This window comes from Heterodontus francisci, chromosome 13 (assembly GCF_036365525.1).
Source record: "Heterodontus francisci isolate sHetFra1 chromosome 13, sHetFra1.hap1, whole genome shotgun sequence".
NCBI classification, from domain to species: domain Eukaryota; kingdom Metazoa; phylum Chordata; class Chondrichthyes; order Heterodontiformes; family Heterodontidae; genus Heterodontus; species Heterodontus francisci.
In genome coordinates, this window is record NC_090383.1 from 81,047,542 (window position 1) to 81,073,561 (window position 26,020).

At 44.1% G+C, this 26,020-nt stretch overlaps 1 protein-coding gene and 1 long non-coding RNA gene across 4 annotated transcripts in view; one reads left to right on the plus strand and one right to left on the minus strand.

Moving 5' to 3' along the window:
- LOC137376455 (uncharacterized) overlaps nt 1-26,020 on the plus strand; it is a 125,812-nt gene that overhangs the window by 25,624 nt on the left and 74,168 nt on the right. The window lies entirely within an intron of this gene.
- The window catches only part of LOC137376453 (G patch domain-containing protein 2-like), a 331,069-nt gene that overhangs the window by 19,992 nt on the left and 285,057 nt on the right, over nt 1-26,020 (minus strand). For all 3 annotated transcript variants that reach the window (XM_068045054.1, XM_068045052.1, XM_068045053.1), the window contains one exon: nt 7,424-7,512. In XM_068045054.1, the coding sequence (XP_067901155.1) occupies nt 7,424-7,512 (89 nt within the window). The remainder of the gene's footprint in view (nt 1-7,423; nt 7,513-26,020) is intronic.

Below are 26,020 nucleotides of genomic sequence, written 5' to 3' on the forward strand. Positions count from 1 at the left end.
TGCAAATGCAATTAATTATAACAACAGGAGGAAAAATACGGGATAAAAGGAGGGAACAAGCACTCCCAAGGATTTTCTTTAGTTGGCTGAATTAGCAATCGTTCAATGAAGATTAATAAAAAAAGAACAGAATTGGCAGAAGTTCTGTAATTTTCTGGGAGGCAACATTGGGCATGGATGAAATGAGACATCTTTCCCAGCAGTATCGGCTAAATAATGTTGTTAGAAATTTATATTGCTGTAGTCAATGCTTTCCAAGTGATTCAAGAAAAAAGGTGAAGGGGAGAAATTTGTTCACATAGTGCCGCTTCTGATGGCATTACGCAGACTTACGGCAGTTCTCTGGGCCATTATTGTGCAATGCTCTACATTGATATCATTGAAGAATTCCATGCGGGCTGGGCAAGTAGCCTCCTGTGGAGTAATCGATGTAAGTGTCGCAACTGAATTCCACCCCCCCCCACCCCCCAAGTTCCTCAGCAGCATTAATTCATAATAGTTTTTGTGCTAAAGGAGGATGCTACATGGGAGAAGCAAATGGTGAAAGGCAGTGACCTTACATTCAGTGCAAAGTAGCTTAAACCCCTGCCCACCCCACCCATGTTTTCCTCTCAATTACATTTTTATAACATGTGATATCGTGTGTAATCATCTTATAATGAAAGATTTAACTTTATTAATTTCAATGTCTCTCTTCAAGGACCATGTCAACAACAACTTGCATTATGTTGCCTTTAATGTCGAAAAAAAAAAATCGCTTCACACAAATGTAATCAAACAAAAATTGACACTGTGCCAAAGAGGAGGAGATATTGGGATTGGTGATTAAAAGCTTGCTTAAAGAAGTAGGTTTTAATCTATTGTGAATGATAAAATTTGCTTCTTAAATTTTATTTTAATTTCTATATGCTACTTTGCCAGCCACTCTTTGCTTCCTAAATTAGTATTGACAAAGAAATAGTTTATAAAGTAAATTTTCAGTTGCCAAATGACAAGTAGAATTCAAAGTAAACATGAATTCTTTTGTTCCAACTTGCATATCTCTTTGAGGCTGTGATGTAGGTGGAGCAGCTATTCAGCAAAAAGGTTATTTTGCACAGCTAGAAGCTGTGCTTTTCTTCCAAAAATGAAGGCTGAGACTTACGTTAAAGGTAAGAATTCCACACTGAAAACATTCTTTGATAGAGTAATGGTCTCCTTTAAACACTCTCAGTGAGGATGAAGTCACTGCAAATGTAACTCTGCATTTCTGTTCTTAAGGGTTAAAGAGACAAATTATTATTTCTACAGACTTCTTCATGAAACAGTCTTCATAATAAAAATTGTTTAAAATTATTTCTGGAAGGAGCTCATATAGGGCAATATTTACAATTCACTTTTGGCCTTATATCTCATTTACAACTGTCACAGCCAGCCTTCTTTTCCTTCAAATCTTCCAAGGCGTACAGTGGATGGTAATTCACTTGCGTAATTGGCTCAAGAGATGAAAATCTTGTATCAGCCTCTATAGCCACTAATCTATCCAACTGACTGCAGGCCTAATTGGCAGTTTGTTTAGTAATTTGGATCCTAAAGTGGTTGTATTGATGTTGGATAGGAAGCCATACTGTGGGGATACAAGGAGTTTCAGTACTTGAATCCAGAGATATTGTTTGGTATATGGTATGAGTTTTATGGGTATAAGGGAGGTTTCCTTTCTCCTCCTCCTAATTAAAATAAACATTTGGCATATATAGGCAGTATTTCTCTAAATTCTGAATTGTGCACACAGCTATATCAACTAATTTGGTGAAACACAATATTTTCCAATTATGTACTGGAACTCCAGATTAACAAGGAGTTGTGTGTTTTGTAATCTATTTTTTGTACACAGACCCCAAAAACATGTACAACAATTTTGTGTTATGACTTTATTACTAGATTTAATATGCAAAATTCATACTTCATATCACTAAGGTAACTGAAAACATATTTCTGTTTCAGTGTTTTGGTAACGCAATCATTTCAACTGGAATGATTTCACCAAAAAATGACCAACACAAATTACATAAAATATTTTAAAGTCATCTATTAAGGCTACAGATGTAAAGAGAGCTATTCATTACTTAACTAGCAATTTCAAACAGTGACACTATCTTTGATTCAGAGCTGAAAACTAGCTATCAATCTGGAAATCAATTTCTGAGGATATCAATATTAATTTTGTTCAATACAAAGAGGGAAGTGTATTGAATATCAGCAGTGAAACAAATAGTATAAAGCAAGTGTTTGTGTTTTTCAGATGGCTAAAAATTAACTGTTTTGCTTATTTTTTTTGTATAAAATTGAAATGTGCAAGCATTTTAAGGAAAAATACTACTTATTTTTAATGTTCCCACTATATTTGTTAATGAAATGAAATACAAGTCTGGAAATTGCTTTTGCTGTGCTATTCAGAGTTGATGATGGGTTACTAAAGCCTGATTTCCTTTGCCTCTCCGTTAGCAGCCATTTCTTCAGCTGTCTAGGCCCGAAGCTCTAGAGTTCCCTCCCTAAACATTTCCTACTCTCTACTTCTCCTCCTTTAAGTCTCTCCTTAAAGTCTCTCCTTAAAATCTACCTCTTTGACCAAGTTTCTGATCACCTCTCCCAATGTGGCTCGGTGTTGAATTTTATCTGATAACGCTCCTGTGAAGCACCTTGGATTTTTTATTTTGTTAAGGGTGCTATATAAATGCAAGTTATTGTTGTTTCTGTGAGAGTTATCTCTAGTGATTTGTTGTTTTAAGAAGCATGTGCAAATTACACACGTTTCTGCCTGCACGTCCAGCTGGCCAATGATGCTTTGACAGTGGTTAGGCAGCTGAGTAACAGTTAAATGGCGTAAACCACATTTGAACTTCTGCATTTATGCAGAAGACAGCAGGCCAGGGTTTAGTGTTTTAATATTGTTGTTGAGTATAAAATGGAGCCTTTCTTTGTGAGACTGTCTGGGGTTCCTACTGCATTTTCCTCCCGTGGCCCTCATTTGGTAAGGATTAAGGAAAAGGTAATATTGTTTCTGATAGGTTCATCCCATAAAAATGTAGTGACTTAAATGGACATGGAAGCAGGCCATGGAAGCAAACTACAGTAACCAAGCAGGGTAAAATGGAATGGTAGCTCTAAACTGGCTTTAGTGAATCAACAGCCTGTTTTATACTCCACTTGATTTTTCTACTCAAGAAGAAATTCACCCACAAAATAAGTGCAGAAAAGCCTCCAGATTTTCAGATGCATCGGTGGGGGCAAATGGCAAAAGCAATCACTACAACCTAATCTCCACCACCCAAACGGGAGAATTTTATCCTGGCGGCTGGAGTCTCGACATTGGAAGAAGCAGACGACAAGATCCCGTGTCCCCTCATTTTTGGAAGGTCGCCGAATATAGTGCCAATTAGGCACTTAAGTGGACAGCAGTGGGCCTTACATAGGATCTAGGATCCCGTCGTCGTAAGTCCCTCCCTTGGAGAGCTGACAGCCAATCAGAGGCCGGCAGCTGCAGCGCTACCATGGAGGCGGTGGCTGCTGCTGGAGGTGAACGTTTTGGAGGCCGAGGAGCGTCGCTGGAGCCAGGCCTCAGGTAGGTCAGGGTGGGAGGGGTCTCGCGAGGTGGACGTCGTGAGGAGTTGGAACTGGGAAGCAGCCTGCACAGCTTTCTGTGGCGTGCTTCCTGTGCGGCGACAGATCCGCCTGCGCATGGCTAATTGCCGCTGTAGAGGGAAGAGGCTTATAATTCGGGTTTCATTACCCATTTAAGGCCCTCAATTGGCGGTGGGGCGGGAAGGCCTTTAAGTGGTCTTCCCAACCTGGATTAAATTTTGGCGGAGGCGGGATGATGGCGGGACCCCACACCACCACCAAGCCACCCAATTTTATGCTTTCCTTGCCTCCAAACCTGCCACGGGGCAGAGCATAAATTGCCCCCCAAGGGCTGCAGAATGGTACCTAAGATCAGGTACTGGTGCCAAACACATCTGCTAGCTCTCAAATTGCCTTCACTCAACTCCTTACCTGTTACTCTCTCTTCTCTAGCATATGGCTCTCATGGAAAATTATTAGTGCAAAATGTAACATTTCAAATCCCTCAAGCCCCATATTGAACAACTTTGAAAACTCAGAGCCTGCCATAAAGGCTTCGTGCACATTTCATTTAAGGGGACAATGCACCTGCTGCTACTCGTCATCATAGCATGCATCACTTGGGTTCATCTAGATACACAAACACTGCTACTTCATCATCAACGCCGTCATGGCATCTTACCTGCGCAAGCGCCAAAGAACAAAGAACAGTACAGCACAAGAACAGGCCATTCGGCCCTCCAAGCCTGCGCCGATCTTGATACCTGCCTAAACTTAAAACCTTCTGCACTTCCGGGGTGGCCAGCACAGACACTAAGGAGAAAGTAGCTAACGAATCAGAATAGCTGCTACCGGGTGAAGCATTGAGCACTAGTGAGAATGAGGACCAGTGGTGCAAGAGAAAGTGCAGTTCTTCCAGAAGTTGCAGAAATGACCACCCTTAGCTGTGGAGTTTAGGAACCCAGACCTCAGAGGCTCAATCTTCAAAACAGCTATAATTAGGGAGCATCGATCTCGTGTGTAGGTAGTGGAGATGGTTTCTGTGCTCATGTTGACATAAATAAGTGGGAGGAGTCCACTACCCTCACCTGCAACACATTGCAGGAAATTTCCAATTGTGAAAGACTGGGAGATTTCTATAACAACAAGCACTAGGGAGCAGCTGGGTTAGCAGTTACCGCTCCTTTAATAGATGCCTTGGGGGTCAGCCTGAACACCACAGTTGCACAAGGCTTTCAAGACCTGGTTGGAACTATTTAGTCTGTAATGATACTGACCAGTAGCAGCTCTAAGCCTGTCCAGCCTCAATGGGTTGCAAGGAGTGGGCACAGATATTGCGATCTCTCCAGAGAATGGCATTAAGTTTGCTTCCTTTAAGCCCGCTCCAGTGCTCATACATGAGACAGCTACAGACATGGGCTGGCACTCTTTACCAGTGCCTGCAGCTCCTACGCATTCATTTATATCACTCCACACAAAATACAATGCAAGGTCAGGCTAGAAGTATGGAGGAGTCCACTAGCTGTGCCTGTGCAGTCATGGATAAATAGTAATCTGTACTCCAATCCATCATGGAGAAAATGTCAACTCCAGGCGCAGCAGAGCTTCCAATGCATAGATCCTAACCTCAGTCAAGGTACCTCTGGTTATAGAGAGCGTGAGCTCCATTTATAAGAGGCTCTCTTTTTTTGACCTCCGTATTCTGGGTTATTGGATTCAGTTCAGTGGATCTGCTGAGTGTCCAGCAGTACAGGCATGTTGGATTTATGCACAGATCAGACTCCTGTCTTTCAGGGCATTTCCACATTCAGCCCATCTATAATTCTTGAGCATTTATCAATAAAGATGCTCGAACACAGGGAAAATCAGCCAGTCACGACAGCATGGATGTAACTGAATTAGATGCAGGACCATTGAGAGTGTACAGAATTGACCGACATGATATTCGTAGTGAGAAATTTATTTGAGAAAAGAGGGCTCTTTTCATTGGAAGAGAAAAGGTACTAAGCAAATCTGATAGAGGCATTCAAATCATGAAATATGTTGATAGGGTGAATAGAGAAAGAATATTTGCTCTGGCTGGAAGGTCAGCGACAAGGGGTCATCAATTTAAAACAAAGTGAGGAGAGTGAGTCATCGCGGAGAGTGAGGAGACAGGTGTGAAGAAATGTTGTTACCCAGAGGATTGTTGGAAAATGGAATGTTTTACTGTAGAGAGTGTTTGAATATTTAAATATTTGAAACAAAGGAAGATAGAAGACTATTGGAAGAACAGAGAGTCGGAGAAGTTTTGGATTGCTATAGCAAAGAGCCAGCAAACACAATGGAATGAATGGCCTCCCTCTATGCTGTAAATTTCAATGGTCTATGCTTCTATCTCAGGAATCAGCACATGGAGGCACAGGGCCACCAGAATCCCAACTGGCCTGCATGGAAGAGGTCCCAGGTTAGGGATTAGACACCACACATGACACACCATCACTAAGTACAAGGACCATAGTTCAACTCACTGGGGGCAATTTTGACTGGGTGTTGGTGTAAAATGGGTGCCATTGATTCAGCCACTTGTTATGCATCTCTCCCAATTTTCATTTCCAGTGACATCATTGTATAATGTGTGCCTGAATCAATATTATGTGATCTACACTATCACCCAGTCAAAATTATCCCCATGTACATTGTTCACACATGGAACAAAGTAAGGTAATAAGTTGGCTACACTGTATCTAAAGTTGTTTCTCATTATGTAGAATAAGGTGGTAGCACAGTAAACAATAAGGACTGATGTTAGATGCGAAAATGCAGAGGATAGTGTTTCAGATTTTGGAGCCACATTACATATGGAAAGTAGTGTTACTTTAACATGTAGCTCGAGCACTTAGCTAGACAGACACCTGATGCACCTTTTTACAGTATTTCTGCAACTATACCCTCTCTTGGTCAGTGCCTATGTCTTGTTACAGCATTGATTCTGGGTTTATTTTATCCTTCTATATGATCAGGCCTCTTTGGGTACCAAAGTTGTGAAACATGCAGCATACAATGATCTTGGAGAAGGGTGGTATAGTAAGGTGCCTTCTGATCTAGCAAAATATCTAAAATATTAGTTCAAGATGCTTAAAAGTGATTCTGATGATTGCATAGGTCTAGGTACCTCTGCATTCAAGTCTGTCCTATGATACTGAAAGTGTCTGAAGAGGGTAGGCTTTGTTCTCCTAAGAGCCAATCTTCCAGCCTGTCTTTCCCTTCAAATAAAACTGGTTGACTGGCACGAAATGAAAGCAATGCCATTGCCTGCTGATAACTAGGCACTACTGTTTATACAGCGTTGGCAGTAAATGACCAGCTACATACTGATGCAATAGAATTTCTTTCTGTTCAGATGGCCACATGGTGTACAACAATCACCACCTATACTTTCAGAAATCCAGAAGTCAAAGGAAGTGTGTGTATTTAAGGACAAAATAATTATTGGGCCTACTTTATACTAGCAAGACGCATCTCCTTATTGTTTCAAAAATTTGGGCAAGTCTGTGACCTGCTCTCTTTGCTGTAGACAGAGAAAAAGGGCATGTGCGAAACATCAAAGGGGATAATAAAGCTGAAAATGAGAATATTCTCACAAATTATACTGTAAGTCGTAAAATCAGTTTCAAGATTGATTCTTTTCTTCCACAATGTGGTAAAGTCCTCAATAAAAGGTAGTACAAAAACATTCCTAAGGTTGACTTATAATTTGAAACGGTCTTCCAAAGTGGTTGCATTATTTATTCGTCTCTAGCAAGTTTCAATATGTCAATTTTATTCTGCCTATGTACGGTACCTGCTGCCGAAGGTCCAGGGGGAGGTGCTGCTTTTCTTCTTCGTTTGATATCTCCTGTACACAGTGATCCAAAATGAACGCTTGTTTGTCTGCAAGTAATTATCAAAGAAAGTTATTAACTGGGACAAAACACCAATGCCTGTCTCCATTCAAACACAAAGCCTGTATGATCCAACGCTGAATCAAAACACCCACAATGAAGATGTAGCTGCATAATAAAGCTACCAATCTTGTTTATATCAAAATATAATTATGTTTTTGGACAACTACTCAGCAGCCAAACCGCATCATAAATTGTTACCAGAATGAATAATATAAAAGGAATGCTTTTTAATTTTCAAAACTGGCAATCTTTCCAGCTCCACATAAAATCAGGCAGCACTGCTTTGACAGGCAAATGTTGGAGATTAATTATCTATAGGGATTACAATACAGTTGCTGAGATTTCAATTGGCTACTAATACTTCACTGTCAGCATTGCATTCATTAAGGCACAAACGGGCAAAAACTGAAATGAATCTTTTAGATAGACCTCCAATTGAACCTGAAGACCCCATGAGCACCCAAGGTACAGGCTTAGTAGAGAGCTTTGCTTCAGTAATTTTGCAAAGAATTGATTATCTGTTATGTTGCATTGAGATATCTACACTATTGATCATGGAGATTAAGGTACTCAGGCATCTTTTATTTTCTCATAGAAAGACATGCTATACTTGCAACAAATAGCACTAAGTAAGGACTAGTTTGTTATTGTTGTCACTCTTCATGTAGAACACAGCAGTTACTTTTTAATTTAAAATCAATGACAGTCTGAAAGGCAGCCTTGTTCCATCAGCATAAATGAACCATTTATCTTTCTAAGGAGTACCACTTTGATCACCAGACAAGGTGAGAGTAAAACATATATATTTTAATAACAAGAAATGCTTCAGAATGACATGCATCAAGAATTACCACCTGATTAAAAGGAAGCTAGGAACAAATGAGAAAAAGTACAACCTGTGTGAATGTGTTTTTCTTGTTTACAAACAAATGCTGGTATACAGTATTTTTAAATGGATGCAGAGATGTGAAATGTTTCACACACATACTCATTTTATATATACACACTTCAAATGATATTTATTTTAAATCAGCAGCATTCTTTTATTCATTTACTCAACCTACATTTGAAAAATACAACATAAATGGGAACTTCACTTACACTAACGTTAACTGAAGGCTCCTTGATATTTTTTCTACAATTTACTTGTACTTGATTTTATATTTAACTTGAGCCTGTAGGATCTGGGCATCAATAATTACAATATTTAATTTCAATAACAATTAAAATATCCTCCACACAGTATGGATCAACATTCCTGAGGCAGTACTTCTTGGAAGGTAGCATAACATTATACTAGAATCTGCACTGTTTAGCTCACAAGAAAGCATAAAACAAGAATAGGCTACTCAGCTCATGAAGTCATTTCTTTCCATCGACCATCTATTCCATCCACTCTATTATAGACTCTATCCAATAAGGTAAGAGAAAGCATTTCTGTTCATTACATGGGAGTATTAGAACATGCTAACCATAAACAGCTTTTTCCTCTTATTTGAATGTAGAGAATCCTGTGCTAAAAACAATACCTTTGAACAATAGGCTTAAATCTAGCTTATTTAAATCAGTGACAAAGGAAAAAACAATTCTATATTTTAACTATTGGTTTGGAAAGATACCTCCTCTTCTACGGTACTACCATGTGCTGCATCAGCTTAGGCTTCAGTTATACTGTCAGTTGGGATGCAGTCAATAAACTCCTATTTTGGACACTGATTGCAATCTGACCGGCAAAAGTGCAGTGACAGCAAAGCTCTGTGAATGTGTGCTTCTGATGCACTCACAGAGCTCTAATCTTTCCAAAGTTAGAAGGGGGCAGCAGGAGTGCTCACTTTGACCTAACATTAAAATGATGCAATAAAAAGTTTACAATTTACAAAGCTGTCCAATGCCTGGGTATTTTTAAAGTGTAACATCACTGGAGTTGTATTGTAGCAGCTATAAACTAAGGTGCCAAATTTGACACCTGAATTATATTGTCACTTTTCACATTGCACACCCAAAACGGCTTCTCATCAGTGCAAGTGAAAAGAAAAAAAGACTTACATTTATGCAGTGCTTTTCATGACCACCAGACGTCTCAAAGTCCTTTACAGCCAATCAAGTACTTTTTGGAGGGCAGTCATTGTTTAAGGTAGGAGACCCAGCAGCCAATTTGCACACAGCAAGCTCCCATAAACTGCAATGTGATAATAACCAGATAATCTGTTTTTGTGATGCCGATTGAGGGCTAAATATTGGCCAGGACACCGGGGATAGCTCCCCTGCTTTTCTTCAAAATAGTGCAATGGGATCTTTTACACCCACCTGAGAGGACAGTCGGGGCCTTGGTTTAACATTTCCTCTGAAAGACAGCATCTCCGACAGTGCAGCACTCCCTCATGAAACTGGAACCTGGTGACCCAGAGGCAACAGTGATACTAACTGGTTAACTCTTACATGCCCTCTGAAATGGCCGAGCAAGCCACTCAGTTGTACCTAACTGCTACGAAATCAATAAAAAGGAATGAAACCGGACGGACCACCCGGCATCGACCTAGGCACCAGAAACGACAACGGCAAACCCAGCCCTGTCGACCCAGCAAAGTCCTCCTTACTAACATCTGGGGGCTTGTGCCAAAGTTGGGAGAGCTGTCCCACAGACTAGTAAAGCAAAAGCCTGACATAGTCATACTCACGGAATCATACCTTACAGACAATGTGCCAGACACTGCCATCACCATCCCCGGGTATGTCCTGTCCCACCGGCAGGACAGCCCCAGCAGAGGTGGTGGCACAGTGGTATACAGTAGGGAGGGAGTTGCCCTGGGAGTCCTCAACATCGACTCCAGACCCCATGAAGTCTCATGGCATCAGGTCAAACATGGGCAAGGTAACCTCCAACTGATTACCACCTACCGCCCTCCCTCAGCTGATGACTCAGTACTCCACCATGTTGAACACCACTTGGAGGGAGCACTGAGGGTGGCAAGGGCACAAAATGTATTCTGGGTGGGGGACTTCAATGTCCATCACCAAGAGTGGCTCGGTAGCACCACTACTGACCGAGCTGGCCGAGTCCTAAAGGACATAGCTGCTAGACTGGGTCTGTGGCAGGTGGTGGGGGAACCAACATGAGGGAAAAATATACTTGACCTCGTCCTCACCAATCTGCCTACTGCAGATGCTTCTATCCATGTGGATACAGTCCTTGTGGAGACGAAGTCCCGCCTTCACATTGAGGATACCGTCCATCGTGTTGTGTGGCACTACCACCGTGCTAAATGGGATAGATTTCGAACAGATCTAGCAATGCAAAACTGGGCATCCATGAGGCACTGTGGGCCATCAGCAGCAGCAGAATTGTACTCAACCACAATCTGTAACCTCATGGCCTGGCATATCCCCCACTCTACCATTACCATCAAGCCAAGAGACCAACCCTGGTCCAATGAAAAGTGCAGGAGGGCATGCCAGGAGCAACACCAGGCACACCTCAAAATGAGATGTCAACCTGGTGAAGCTACAACCCAGGACAACTTGCATGCCAAACTGCATAAGCAGCATGCAACAGACAGAGCTAAGCAATCCCATAACCAACAGATCAAATCTAAGCTCTGCAGTCCTGCCACATCCAGTCGTGAATGGTGGTGGACAATTAAACAACTAATTGGAGGAGGTGGCTCCACAAATATCCCCATCTTCAATGATGGGGGAGCCCAGAACATCAGTGCGAAAGATAAGGCTGAAGCATTTGCAACAATCTTCACCCAGAAGTGCCGAGTTGATGATCCATCTTGGCCCCCTCCTGAAGTCCCCAGCATTACTGATGCTAGACTTCAGCCAATTTGATTCACTCCGCGTGATATCAAGAAACAACTGAAGGCACTGGATACTGCAAAAGCTATGGGCCCTGACAATATTCCGGCAATAGTACTGAAGACCTGTACTCCAGAACTTGCCGCACCGCTAGCCAAGCTGTTCCAGTACAGCTACAACATTGACATCTACCCGGCAATGTGGAAAATTGCCCAGGTATGTCCTGTGAACAAAAAGTCTAACCCGGCCAATTACCGCTCCACCAGTCTACTCTCAATCATCAGTAAAGTGATGGAAGGTGTCATCAACAGTGCAATCAAGCAGCACTTGCTTAGCAATACCCTGCTCAGTGACACTCAGTTTGGGTTCCGCCAGGGCCACTCAGCTCCTGACCTCATTACAGCCTTGGTTCAAACATGGACAAAAGAGCTGAACTCAAGAGGTGAGGTGAGAGTGACTGCCCTTGACTTCAAGGCAGCATTTGACCAAGTATGGCATCAAGGAGCCTTGGCAAAACTGGAGTCAATGGGAATCAGGGGGAAAACTCTCTGATGGTTGGAGTCATACCTAGCGCAAAGGAAGATGGCTGTGGATGTTAGAGGTCAATCATCTGAGCTCCAGGACATCACTGCAGGAGTTCCTCAGGGTAGTGTCCTAGGCGCAACCATCTTCAGCTCCTTCATCAATGACCTTCCTTCAATCAGGTGGTCAGAAGTGGGGATGTTCGCTGATGATTGCACAATGTTCAGCACCATTCTCGACGACTCAAATACTAAAGCAGTCCGTGTAGAAATGCAGCAAGACCTGGACAATATCCAGGCTTGGGCTGATAAGTGGCAAGTAACATTTGCGCCAAACAAGTGCCAGGCAATGATCATCTCCAACAAGAGAGAATCTAACCATCTCCCCTTGACATTCAATGGCATTACCATAGCTGAATCCCCCACTATCAACATCCTAGGGGCTACCATTGACCAGAAACTGAACTGGAGTAGCCATACAAATACCATGGCTACAAGAGCAGGTCAGAGGCTAGGAATCCTGAGGCGAGTAACTCACCTCCTGTCTCCCCAAAGCCTGTCCACCATCTACAAGGCACAAGTCAGGAGTGTGATGGAATACTCTCCACTTGCCTGGATGGCTGCAGCTCCAACAACACTCAAGAAGCTCGACACCATCCAGGACAAAGCAGCCCGCTTGATTGGCACCCCATCCACAACCATTCACTCCCTCCACCACCGACGCACAGTGGCAGCAGTGTGTACCATCTACAAGATGCACTGCAGCAACACACCAAGGCTCCTTAGACAGCACCTTCCAAACCCGCCACCTCTACCACCTCGAAGGACAAGAGCAGCAAATGCATGGGAACATCACCACCTGCAAGTTCCCATCCAAGTCACACACCATCCTGACTTGGAACTATATCGCCGTTCCTTCACTGTCGCTGGGTCAAAATCCTGGAACTCCCTTCCTAACAGCACTGTGGGTGTACCTACCTCACATGGACTGCAGTGGTTCAAGAAGGCAGTTCACCACCACCTTCTCAAGGGCAATTTGGGATGGGCTCTAAATGCTGGCATAGCCAGTGACGCCCACATTCCAAGAATAAATTAAGAAAAAGTATAATGTCATCCTAGGTATTTTTCCAATTATTTTAATCCAGTCTGCCAGTTGTCTAAATATCATGTCCAGTGGAACTCCAAAGTGTCTACTCTATCTCAAGCTTTTGGAGGCATAATCTAGAAAGAAAGTGTATTCAAACAGAAAATGCTAGAAATACTCATCTGTGGAGAGAGAAAAAAAAAGTCAATGTTTCAGGTCAATGATCTTTTATCATACCTGGAAAAAGAAATGTAACAGTTTTTAAGCAAGTACAGAGGCAGGAAAAGGGGGTAGGGGAGGAAAGGACTAAAAGGAAGGTCTGTGACATGGTGGAAGGCAGGATTTATTAAATGACAAAAGGGATGATGGTGCAAGGCAAAAGGGCTGGTAATGGAATAAGAAGTAAAAGATGGGTCTAAAGGAGGTGTAAATGGGATCAGCAGAATCATTACTAACAACTGCTGTATGAAAAAATGGGGGCAGGGGCCATGATCTGGAATTGCTGAACTCAATGCCTAATCGAAAGATGAAATGCTGTTCCTCAAGCTTTTGTTCCGCTTCGTTGGAATAGTGTAGGAGGGTGATGGCAGAGAGGTCAGAGCGGGAGTGGGGCAGAGTATTAAAATAACAGGTGACCAGAAGCCTGGGGTTACGCTTGTAAACTGAATGATTCCGCAATCTGCATTTGATCTCCCCAATGTAGAGGAGACCACATTGTGAGCAGTGAATACAGCACACTAAATTGAAAAAGTACAAGTAAATTGCTGTTTCACCTGGAAGGAGTATTTGGGGCCCTGGACAGGATAGGAGGAGGTAAAAGGGCAGATGATGCATTTCCTGCAAGTTGGTGTGGGAAGGGGAGGGGATATTGGGGATGACTGAAAAGAGGATCAGGGTGTCATGGAGGGAACGGTCCCTTTGGAATGCTGAGGGGGAAGGGGAGGGGATGAGGCGTTTGGTGATAGCACCATGCTGGAGGTGGTGGAAATGGCAGAGGATGATCCATGGAACGTGGAGGCTGGTGGGGTGGAAAATGAAAACAAGGGGAATCCTATTATGGTTCTGGGAAGGAGGGGAAGGGATGACAGCAGAAATGCAGGACATGTAATGGACACAACTGAGGGCACTGTCAACCACTGTGGGATGGGGAATCCTCAGTTGAGGAAAATGCAAGACATATCAGAAGCATTAGTATGGAAGGTAGCATCACCAGAACAGAGACAATAGAGATGGAGAAACTGTGAGAATGGAATAGAGTCCTTACAAGAAACAGGGTAAAGCAAGTGTAGTCAACATACCTGTGGGAGTCAGTGGCATTATAATGCATACTGTTCGACAGCCTATCCCCCGAAATGGAGATAGAGAAGTTGAGGAAGGGAAGAGTCGGAGATGGACCATGTGAAGGTGAGGGAAGGGTGGAAATAGGAAGCATAGTTGATGAAACTTTCCAGTTCAGGGCGAGAGTTGGAAACGGCACTCATAAGTCATCAATGTATCCGAAAAAGAGGTCAAAGAGGGGATCTGAGTAGGACTGGAACAAAGAATGTTCCACACAAAGACTTGCAGGTTGATAGGTAAATTGGCCATTGTAAATTGCCCCTAGTGTAGGTTGGTGGTAGGAAAATGGTGGAGATATGGTAGGGAATATGGGGTTAATGAAGGATTAGTATAAATGGGTGGTTGTTGGTCAGCACAGACTCGGTGGGCCGAAGGGCCTGTTTCAGTGCTGTATCTCTAAATAAATAAACAAACACAAAAAGGCAAGTATAGCTAGGGACTCATATGGGCTCCCATGGCAACACCTTTTATTTGGAGGATGTGAGCAGAGTCAAAGGAGAAGTTGTTCAATGTGAGAACAAGTTCAGCCAGGCAGAAAAGGGTGGTGACAGATGGGGACTGGTTGGCCCTTTGTTCAAGGAAGAAACGAAGAGCCCTCAGACTGTCCAGTGGGGGATAGAAGTGTAGTGGGATTGGACATTCATGGTGAAAAGGAAACAGTTAGGGCCAGGAAACTGCTAAAAATGGTGCAAGGTGTTGGAAGAGTTGTGGATGTAGGTGGGATGAGACTAGACAAGGAGTCAAAAAAGAGCCAACGTAGGATGAAATCAGTTCTGTGGGACAAATGCAGGCTAAAACGATGGGCCTACCAGGGCAGTCCTTTTTGTGAATCCAGGGAAAAAGGTGAAAGTGGGCAGTGCGAGGTTGGGGGCCTATTAAGTTGTAGGCTCTGGAGGGAATATCTCCAGAGTAGATGAAGTCATCGACAGTCTGGGAAAAGATGGTTTGATGTCCAGTGGTGGGGTCATGGTCAAGGAGTGATGGAATGAGGCGTCAGAGTGTTGATGTTCAGCTTCCACAATAGAGGCCTGCTACCTGACCCGAACCCGACGGGACCAGAGTCCAGGTCGAGTCAGGTTGGGTCGGGCACACACGGTAAGTGCTCTGCTGGTAAGTATTGAAATTATAAAACTTAGCGGAGCTGGGAGTCCGGGACAAAACTGAGTTTGCACAGTGAGCGAGTGATGTCACTATGATGTCATCACGCATGCGCTGCAGCTTCTTGCAGGTTCGGTGTCAGGAAGGTAAGTAAACGGATGGTCGGGTCAGGCTTGGGTCGGGTACAGTTCGAGGCAAAATCGGAGGGACTCCGGCCGGGTCGGGCTCAGGTCCGCTGTGGTTCGGTCAGGTTCAGGTTGGGTTCTTTTTTCCCGACCTGAGCAGGCCTCTACTCCACAAGATAGAGGAAGGTTTGCAAAATAACAACAGCGCCACCCTTGCCAGCAGGTTTAATGACAATGTTAGGGTTGACCTGAGAGAACAAAATGCTGCACGTTCAGTGGGAAATAGGTTTGAGTAAGTGAGAAGCATAGAAAAATTGTGACGGCAAACATCATGCCGACAGTTCCCAATGAAAATAATCTAGAAAGGGTAAGAGGCCAGAGGAAGTGGTCCAGTTGCAATGAGAATTCTCCAAAGAAGGCATTATGCCAAATCAAAGGCCAACCATTTTGAAGCATTTTAGAAGGGTATTATTCCCAGCAATATTCTGCTTTATTGGCAGATCTAAAACTAACTGATAGAAATTGTCCTGGTTGAAGAATTTACAGGTCATAGCAATGCTTATTATTCACTATCATAACACTGTTTCTCAGTGAACGATGAATTCTTAGCTCCATATATGTGACTGATTGAATAACTCATGGGGATCATATCAGATATAATTACAGACTGACTCACTGCAAATTTGTGGAAATAAAATCATATCAAAGACTGGCATTAATTGTGTTTATCGTACTTGCTGCACTTTCCAAGATTAAAAATGCATTTCTATTGGACGTATTCATTTTTAAAGGGAAGCAAACTATCAGACGATATCACATTCTCACTATAGAAAGTGAACATATGAAAAATATTGCCTTAACTTCAGCAGTAGTGTAATGAATTCGATCAATTTTATAACTTACTGCCTTGAAAGACATGAACCTGATAATATTTTCCAAAGTACACAAAAACCTTTTGACATTTTGAACCCTCTAATGGCTCACCCCTGGAACACTGGCAGCTCCAAGGGATTTCAGGCTACCTAGACTATTTTCAGCTCACAAACCCAACACTGCAACAAAACTGAATATTAAGATGAGAACCGGGATGTAACATTAGAGAGGAAAAACAAGGTGCACAAAGAATTGGGAGAGACAGAGAGCACTAGAGGAAGAAATTGTAAGGTATTAGGGTGGTCAGAGTAAGCCGGAATGCAATAAGGTCTAATTAGGTTTACAGTGCAATTATGTGAACTCACGGAGCATAGTAAATAAGGTTGGTGACCTACAGATGCAGAAAGACAAGTGAGAATATAATGTCATAGCAATAATGAAGATCTGGCTCAAAAAAGGGCAGGACTGGGTACTAAATATTCCTGGATACAAGGGGCTGGATTTTCAAAACTCTCAGAGTGTGGGAACAGAGGTGATTGTGATTTGAAGATCACGATCACAGAGGTTGGCAATGGGACCCGCTGCCTCCAGAATTCAATGCCATTTTTAAAGGGATGCACGCCTCCAATTAATTGCCTGTTGAGCTCCTTAAAGAGTTCATTAACAGGTTTGTCAGTACCAGTTCACAATTTTTGAAGGCTCGGAACTGGGAAGTTGCCATGGAGGGAATACGACAGGGTTGTGAAGACGTGAACAGTGTGGAGAGCCATGAAAGCAATGGGAAGGGCTGATTGAAATAAAGCAGACAGCAAATAAAGCTCAGCTTCTTCAGATGTGCCTCAGTGTAGCTATTGCTGGCAGAGTTGGATTTCTTATTGATAAGTGGCAGGAAACCAGAGAGAGACGTGAGCCCGCTGGCATCACAGGGGCAGCTGGGGTTAGCAGGAGAAGATCTGATGAACGTACAAAGCCTAGCTGAGGGAGTTCAGATGGGGACAGGCTACTCTGACATTGGACAGAGCAGCCAGGATGAGCTGTGGCAAATGCAACCTGCTGGGTAGCAGGAGGCCAGAGGAGCATAGCGGGAAGCTGAAAGGGGACAAAGGTGCTACCCAACATATCGGGTGCACAGCCCAAGAGTCAGCTACCTGAAAATGACAAAGCACCAGTGCCGTAGGAGGCTGCGCTATCCAGGCAGATGGTCTTGGTCCTGTGTGCTCTGATCCACAATGACCTGAGGTCTCCCCATGGTAGTCATCAAGGTTTCCGTTGCCCTGAACTTCTATGCAACCTGGTTGTTTTAGGGATCAGCTGTGGACCTAAGTGGCATCTAACAGTTGGCAGCACATCATGCCATCAGGCAGTCATGGATGCTACTTTCAGGAGGGCAGGGACTACACCCACTTTGACACAGTTGGGCCTGTGCAGGCACAGAGGGTATTGGGTTCAGCCTCCATCGCTGGATTCCCCCAGCTGCAGGGTGTCGTCACTTGCGCCCATATGGCCATCAAGGCACTCAGAAACCAGCAAGTAAGATCCATCAACAGGAAGGGCTTCCACTCCTCAATGTCCAACTGTTCCATGAGCACAACTGGAGCTTCCTCCATGTATGCGCTCGCTTTCCTGGTAACTGCCATGACTCCTTCATCCTCCCTCAGTCCAGGCTGCTTCCGTCCTTCACTACAGCCCTCAAAGTGCATGGCTAGCTCCAAGTGGAGAAGGGAAATCCTTTGAAGAGATGGCTACTGCCTCCTCCATGGGAGCCCCAGACAGAGGCACAGAGGTGAAACAACCAATGCCACCTGCTCAGCAGGCGAATCATTGAGCAGATCATCAGGTTTGTGAAGATGCGATTCCGGTGCCTGGGCCAGTCGGATGGCACCTTCCAATAACCTCCTGCAAGGGTCTCTGTCACTGTGGTGGTCTGCTGCGCTCTCCCTAGCATGGCTCTCCAGAGAGGTGTGGATCTTGAGGACAGTGAGGCCCTGAGGGAAGAGCAGGAGTTAAGACAGGAGGAGGAAGAGAAGGGCAGAGGAGGATAACACTGAACAGAGAGGTTCCCCTGCTGCACAACAAGGTGGCCTCCTCCTGCCACCCTCCAGGAAGACAGCTTCCCTCCTTGTCCTCACGGCCTCCGGCATTAGGTTCAGATGGGTATCGATGAAGTGAGGATCCGCCTTGCCCCTAGTGTCAGGCCTCCAGCTACCCTGTGACATCTCACTGCCCTCTGGTACTGTGGTAGGCAGATCTCCCCTTCAGGAAAACCAGCAGCCTCAGTGAAGGCTGCCATGGAAGTCTACATGAGCCCTAGACTTAATCTGACCCACTGCCATTTTCAATCCCATTGGCTCTAAGAGGACAGAAAACCCATCACCATACCAATTAAGGGCTTTTCCACTTGAAAATTGCAATCTGAATCAGCTTCCCTGAGGAGGTAGGTTTCAGACTCAAAACCAGACCTGGTTCCTATTTCCCACCTCCATAATGAAAATCCAGCTGAAGGTGTTCAGTAAAGATAGGGAAGGAAGGAAGAGGAGGGGCAACAGTATTGATAAAATACATTACAGTGTTGGAGAGAAAGGATGCCCTAGAGGGGTCAATGACAGAATCCATTTGGTTAGAGCTATGAAATAATAGCGGTACCATTACAATACTGAGTGTATTCTTAGGCCACCAACTAGTGGGAAAAATATGGAGGAGCAAATTTGCAGGGAAATTACAGACAGGTGCAAAAACTATACAATAATTATAATGGGGAACTTCAATTATCCTCATTAAGACTGGGATGGTAATCATGTAAAGGACAGAGATGGGGAAGAGTTTCTGAAGTGTGTTCAGGAGAATTCTTTTAGATCAGTATGTTTCTGGCCCAACAAGGAAGGATCTGGTTCTGGGGAATGAGGTGGGTAAAGTGGATCAAGTGTCAGTAGGGGACCATTTAGGGGACAGTGATCATAGTATCATAAGGTTTAGGTTAGCTATGGAAAAGGACAAGGAGCAATCTAGAGTAAAAATATTTAATCGGGGAGGGCCAATTTCAGTGAGGCGAGAACAGATCTGGTCCAGGTAAATTGGAATCAAAGATTGGTCGGCAAAACTGTAATGGAACAACAGGGTGCCTTTAAAGAAATGGTTCGGGTACAGTTGAGGTACATTCCATGAGGGGGAGAAAGGTAGGGCAACCAGAGCCAGAGCTCCCTGAATGACAAAACGGATATGGAGTAAGTTGAAGCAGGAAAAGGGTGCAAATGACAGATGTCAGGATGATAATACAAATGAGAACCAGGCTGAAAGTAGCAAGTTCAGAGGGGAAAATGAAAAAAAAAGAGTATGAGAAGAAACTGGAAGCAAGTATGAAAGGGAATCCAAAAGTCCTCTATTGGCATATAAATAGTAAAAAGATGGGAAAAGGAGGAATGAGGCCGATTCGGGATCAAAAAGTGGATTTACAAATGTAGGCAGAGGGCATAGCTGAGGTACTAAATGAGTACTTCGCATTTGTCTTTCCCAAGGAAGTTGTTGTCAAAGTCATTGTGAAAGAGGAGGTAGTTGAGACACTGGATGGGCTAAAAATTTATAAAAACGAGGTATTAAAAAAGCTGGCTGTGCTTAAAGTTGATCAGTCACTTAGACTGGATCAGATGCATCCAAGGATAGTGAGGTAAGTAAGGGTGGAAATTGCAGATGTACTGCTCATACTCTTCCAATCCTCCTTAGATACAGGGGTGGTGCCAGAGGACTGGAGAACTGCAAATGTTACATCCTTCTTCAAAAAAGGATGTAAAGATAAGACCAGCAACTACAGGCCAGTCAGTTTGACCTCGGTGGTGGGAAAGCTTTTAGAAATGATAATATAAGACAAGATTAACAGTCACTTGGACAAATGTGGATTAATTAAGGAAAGCCAGCATGGATTTGGTAAAGGCAAATCATGTTTAACTAACGGTGATTGAGTTTTTTAATGAGGTAACAAAGAGAGTTGATGAGGGTAATGCAGTTGATGTGGTGTACACGGACTTCCAAAAGGCATTTGATAAAGTGTCACATAACAGGCTTGTCAGCAAAGTTAAAACCCATGGACTAAAAGGGACAGTGGCAGCATGGATACAAAGTTGGCTGAGTGAAAGGAAACAGAGAGTAGTGATGAGTGGTTATTTATTGGACTGGAGGAAGGAATGTAGTGGGGTTTGCCAGGAGTCAGTATTAGGACAATAATAAAAGCAAAATACTGCGGATGCTGGAAATCTAACATAAAAGCAGAAAGTGCTGGAAATACTCAGCAGGTCTGACAGCATCAGAACTGATGAAAGGTCACTGATCTGAAATGTTAACTCTGCTTCTCTCCCCACAGATGCTGCCAAACCTGCTGAGTATTTCCATCACTTTCTGTTTTAATGTCAGTATTAGGACCACTGTTTTTCTTGATCAGTATTAATGACCTAGACTTGGGTGTACAGATCACAATTTCAAAATCTGTGGACGAAACAAAACTTGAAGTATTGTGAAGAGGATAGACAGGCTGGTTGAATGGGTGGACATGTGGCAGATTTAATGCAGAGAGGTGTGAAGTGATTCATTTTGGTCAGAGGAACAAGGAGAGGCAATATAAAATAAAGGATACAATTCTAAAAGGGATGCAGGAGCAGAGGGACTTGGGGGTATATGTGCAAAAAGTTGTTGAAGGTGGCAGGGCAAGTTGAGAAAGTGGTTAATAAGGCATAGGGGATTCTGGGCTATATAAACAGAGGCATAGAGTACAAAAGAAAGAAAGTTAAAGTCAACCTTTATAAAATACTGATTCAGCCTCATCTGGAGTATTGTGCCCAATTCTGGGCACCACACTTTAGGAAGAACATGAAGGCATATGAGAGGGTGCAGAAAAGATTTACGAGAATGGTTCCAGGGATGAGGGACTTCAGTTTTGCGGGTAGATCAGAGAAGCTGGGGCTGTTCTCCTTAGAGAAGAGGGTTGAGAGGAGATTTGACAGAGGTGCTAAAGATCATGAGGGGTCTGGGCAGAGTAGACAGGGAGGAACTGTGTCCATTGGTGGCAGGGTCAAGAACCAGAGGACCCTGATTTAAGGTGAATGGCAAAAGAACCAAAGGTAACAAGAGGAAAAACCTTTTCATGCAGTGAATGGTTAGGATCTGGAATGCACTGCCTGAGAGTGCGGTGGAGGCAGATTCAATCATGGCTTTCAAAAGGGAATTGGATAATTATCTGAAGAGAAAAATTTGCACAGTTTTGGGAAAAGGGGAGTGGGACTATGTGACTTGCTCTTGCAGAGAGCTGGCATGGATGCGACAGGCCAAATGGCCTCCTTTTGTGCTGTAACCATTCTATGATTCTATGTCACGCCACTAAAACAATATCTCATTTATCTTCGAATACTCAAAGAACATCAGATTCACTTTGTTCAATCAATACAATTTCTTTGTGTAACTGAAATAAATTGCATCTATATAGTGCCTTTCATGATGTTGGGATGTCCTAAAATGCTCTACAGCCAATGAAGTACTGTTGAAATGTAAGGAAATGTGGCAGTCAATTTGCACACAACCTGGTCCCACAAGCAGCAATAAAGATAAAGATAAAGAGAAGATAAAAACAAGAAATGCTGGAACCACTCAGCAGGTCTGGCAGCATCTGTGAAAAGAGAAGCAGAGTTAACGTTTCGGGTCAGTGACCCTTCTTCGGAACTGACAAATATTAGAAAAGTCACAGGTTATAAGTAGGTGAGGTGGGGGTGGGGCAAGAGATAACAAAGGAGGTCGAGATTGGACCAGTCCACATAGCTGACCAAAAGGTCACGGAGCAAAGGCAAACAATATGTTAATGGTGTGTTGAAAGACAAAGCATTAGTACAGATTAGGTGTTAATACACTGAATATTGAACAGCAGCAAGTGCAAACCTGAAAAAAAACAGTGGGTAAGCAAACTGAACAAACTAAGATGAAATGAAATAAATGCAAAAAAAAGATTGTAAAAAGATAACGTGTTTTAGTGACACTGGTTGAGGGATAAATACCGACCATGATACCAGGTGAACTCCCCTGCACTTCTTTGAAAACACCATGGAATCTATCATGTTCACCTGAGAGGGCAGATGGGGCTTTAGTTTAATGTCTCATCCTCAAAGATGGCAACTTTAACAGTGCAGCATTCCCTCAATCAACCTCGGTTATGTGCACAAAAGAACATATGATGCTTCCCCACATTAGTAAATAATCTTACGATTTCTTCTAACTATTCACCAACATTTCTAGTATTTTCACATCAGCAAAGCATTCCTTTCAATAAGGTTTACTGATATGTGGGAACAAAAACTGAAAAATAGCTGGCAATTCTCAGGAGGTCAGGCAGCATCTGGGGTAAATAAAATCAGGACTGCAGAAGTATCTTAAGAACAAAGAACAGTACAGCACAGGAACAGGCCATTCGGCCCTCCAAGCCTGCGCCGATCTTGATGCCTGCCGAAACTAACACCTTTTGCACTTCCGGGGCCCATAACAATCTATTCCCTTCCTATTCATGTATTTGTCAGGATGTCTCTTAAACGTCGCTATTGTATCTGCTTCCACCACCTCCCCTGGCAGCAAGTTCCAGGCACTCACCACCCTCTGTGTAAAAAAACTTGCCTCGCACATCCCCTCTAAACTTTGCCCCTCGCACCTTAAACCTATGTCCCCTAGTAACTGACTCTTCCACCCTGGGAAAAAGCTTCTGACTATCCACTCTGTCCATGCCGCTCATAACTTTGTAAACCTCTATCATGTCGCCCCTCCACCTCCGTCGTTCTAGTGAAAACAATCCGAGTTTTTCCAACCTCTCCTCATAGCTAATGCCCTCCAGACCAGACAACATCCTGGTAAACCTCCTCTGTACCCTCTCCAAAGCCTCCACGTCCTTCTGGTAGTGTGGCGACCAGAATTGCACGCAATATTCTAAGTGTGGCCTAACTAAGGTTCTGTACAGCTGCAACATGACTTGCCAATTTTTATACTCTATGCCCCGACCGATGAAGGCAAGCATGCCGTATGCCTTCTTGACTACCTTATCCACCTGCGTTGCCACTTTCAGTGACCTGTGGACCTGTACGCCCAGATCTCTCTGCCTGTCAATACTCCTAAGGGTTCTGCCATTTACTGTATACCTCCCACCTGCATTAGACCTTCCATAATGCATTACCTCACATTTGTCCGGATTAAACTCCATCTGCCATTTCTCCGCCCAAGTCTCCAACCGATCTATATCCTGCTGCATCCTCTGACAATCCTCATCATTATCCGCAACTCCACCAACCTTTGTGTCGTCCGCAAACTTACTAATCAGACCAGATACATTTTCCTCCAAATCATTTATAATAACTACAAACAGCAAAGGTCCCAGCACTGATCCCTGCAGAACACCACTAGTCACATTCCTCCATTCAGAAATACACCCATCCACTGATACCCTCTGTCTTCTATGACCGAGCCAGTTCTGTATCCATCTTGCAACGTTGACTGACTGATTTCTGCTTCTCCACAGTTTCTGCCCAACATGCTGCATAGTTTCAACATTTTCTGTTCACGCCAGAAGAGATGCAAATCAAACCAATGGCTGCTTCCTCCCAGTGCAAAATTCAACAGGAAGGAACTGTTACTTGTTGATTGTGAGCGTTTGGAATGAAATAATGGGCGGAATTTTACATTCCCCCCCCCACCACCACACGAGTGGGCTGGTTGCAGTGGTGGAGTGGGCGGCCGCAAAATGGAGTGGGAGGCAGGGAGTGCAGTTCCTGACGCCTTCCCGCTCCCGTTGCAATTTGACGTGGGGTAGTGGCGGCAAGAAATCGCCTGCCCACCCCAGGACAATCAAGGCCCTTAAGTGGCCATTTAACTGCCACTTATGGGCCTCCTCCCGCTGCCGCTGGTAGTTTGCCAGCGGTGGCCGGGCAGCAATGGTCCCCAGAACGCTGCCAGGTAAAACCTGGTCGTCTTCTTGCAAGCTGGGGGGGCCTCTCATGATTGGACACCCCGTGTCCCATGGAGAGCCCAACCCCCCAGGCCCAACCGCCCCCACTGGACAACACTTTCACCCCACTCCTAAGCGACCCCCACCCTCCCCATACTTGCTGGGGCCCAGCCGAGTGCCCCAGCGAGGACCCAAAAACTTACCTTGATTCAGGGGCCGCCATCCCTCTTGCTTCTGTTGGCTGGGTGCAGTCCCATCAGTGGCCTCTGCTCCCAGTGGCGCTGCTGGGACTAAGAGCTGCCGGCCCACTGATTGACCAGCAGCTCCATTAGGTGGGACTTCCTGCCTCATAGCATCCCATAATTGAAGTGTACAATGATTTCATAAAATATTTAAATGTAAACTCTTGACACAATAAAAAAACTTTCATGCCCAAATCAAACCAGTTATTGAACATTTTAGAATCTTGATAACGATGTAAAAATAACTCACCCAATTGCAAGACTGTATGTTGATGGATACATGCTAGAATATAATCTTGATACAATATTTAAAAGTTAAAATATTACAAGTCAATGTTGGAATGGTAGAAAGAAATAAGAACAAATTTGCATTTATCTCGCACCTTTCACATTCTCAGGTATGTGGCAAAATAAATGAAGTACTTTTGAATTGCAGTCACATTATAATGTAGGGCAAACTGGCACCCAGTGTGTGCAAAGCACAGTAAGATCCCACAAAAATCAATGAAGTAAGTGATTACACAGGTATTGCTAGATGAAGAAAATAGCATGGTCTGTGGAAGAATCCTATGAATTAGGGATTAAAAAATTAAAAACAGAGTTCATCTGCCTGAAAGGTTAGAAGTAGTTCATAGGCATGCCTGGACATGCCCCTGTGGTCAAGGATGCAGCATAATTGCTTCTCCCGAGAACAAAATGGCAGTTTCTGAAAACAGGAACTCGCTCCTGAAAAGTCATGAACATCATCACCTCAGTAAGGCACTGATAATACAGGTTTCATAAATAATCACAGCATAACAACGGATAACATGATTTTCTACCAATCGACCTAAATCACCTGTCAACTGAATCTGGGAAACTGAGTTATAGGGCTGGATTTTATCTTAGGTGGATGGGAATTCGCCCCTCGCACCCGCTTCTGCCTAGCCCAGGGATCCGTCCCGCATTTTACAGGTTTTAATTGTCCTGAGGCTGGACTTCCATCCGCTTGAGGGAAGATATCCTGCCTCATTGAGCTGCCGGCCAATCAGTGGGCCAGCAGCTCTTAGTCCCAGCAGCGCCACCAGGAACGGTGGCTACTGCTGGGACTGCAGTCCAGCCGACGCCATGGAGCCAGAAGACCAGCTAAGTTGGGCATGCCTCACTAGGGCGATTGGTCCTTCCCTGGTGAGGCTGGAGTGGTCGTTTGGGGGGATGGGGGCATCTTGGGTCCCGGGGGTGGGTTGGGAGGCGGGGGCAGCCCTCAATCGGGCACCCTGTGCCCGACTGCCATGGTACACCCGGCGCGCAAAAAAGCCGGCAGTTATCACCGGGTGGCCTTTCACGTCCCCAGCACGCCTGCTTGCCACAGGTAAAATACCTGTGGAGGCGGCGAGGGCCCTTAAGTGGCCACATAAGGGCCTTGATAGGCCTTGGGCGGGACCCCCACCGCCCAACCGTCGTAAAGTTAACTGGAGG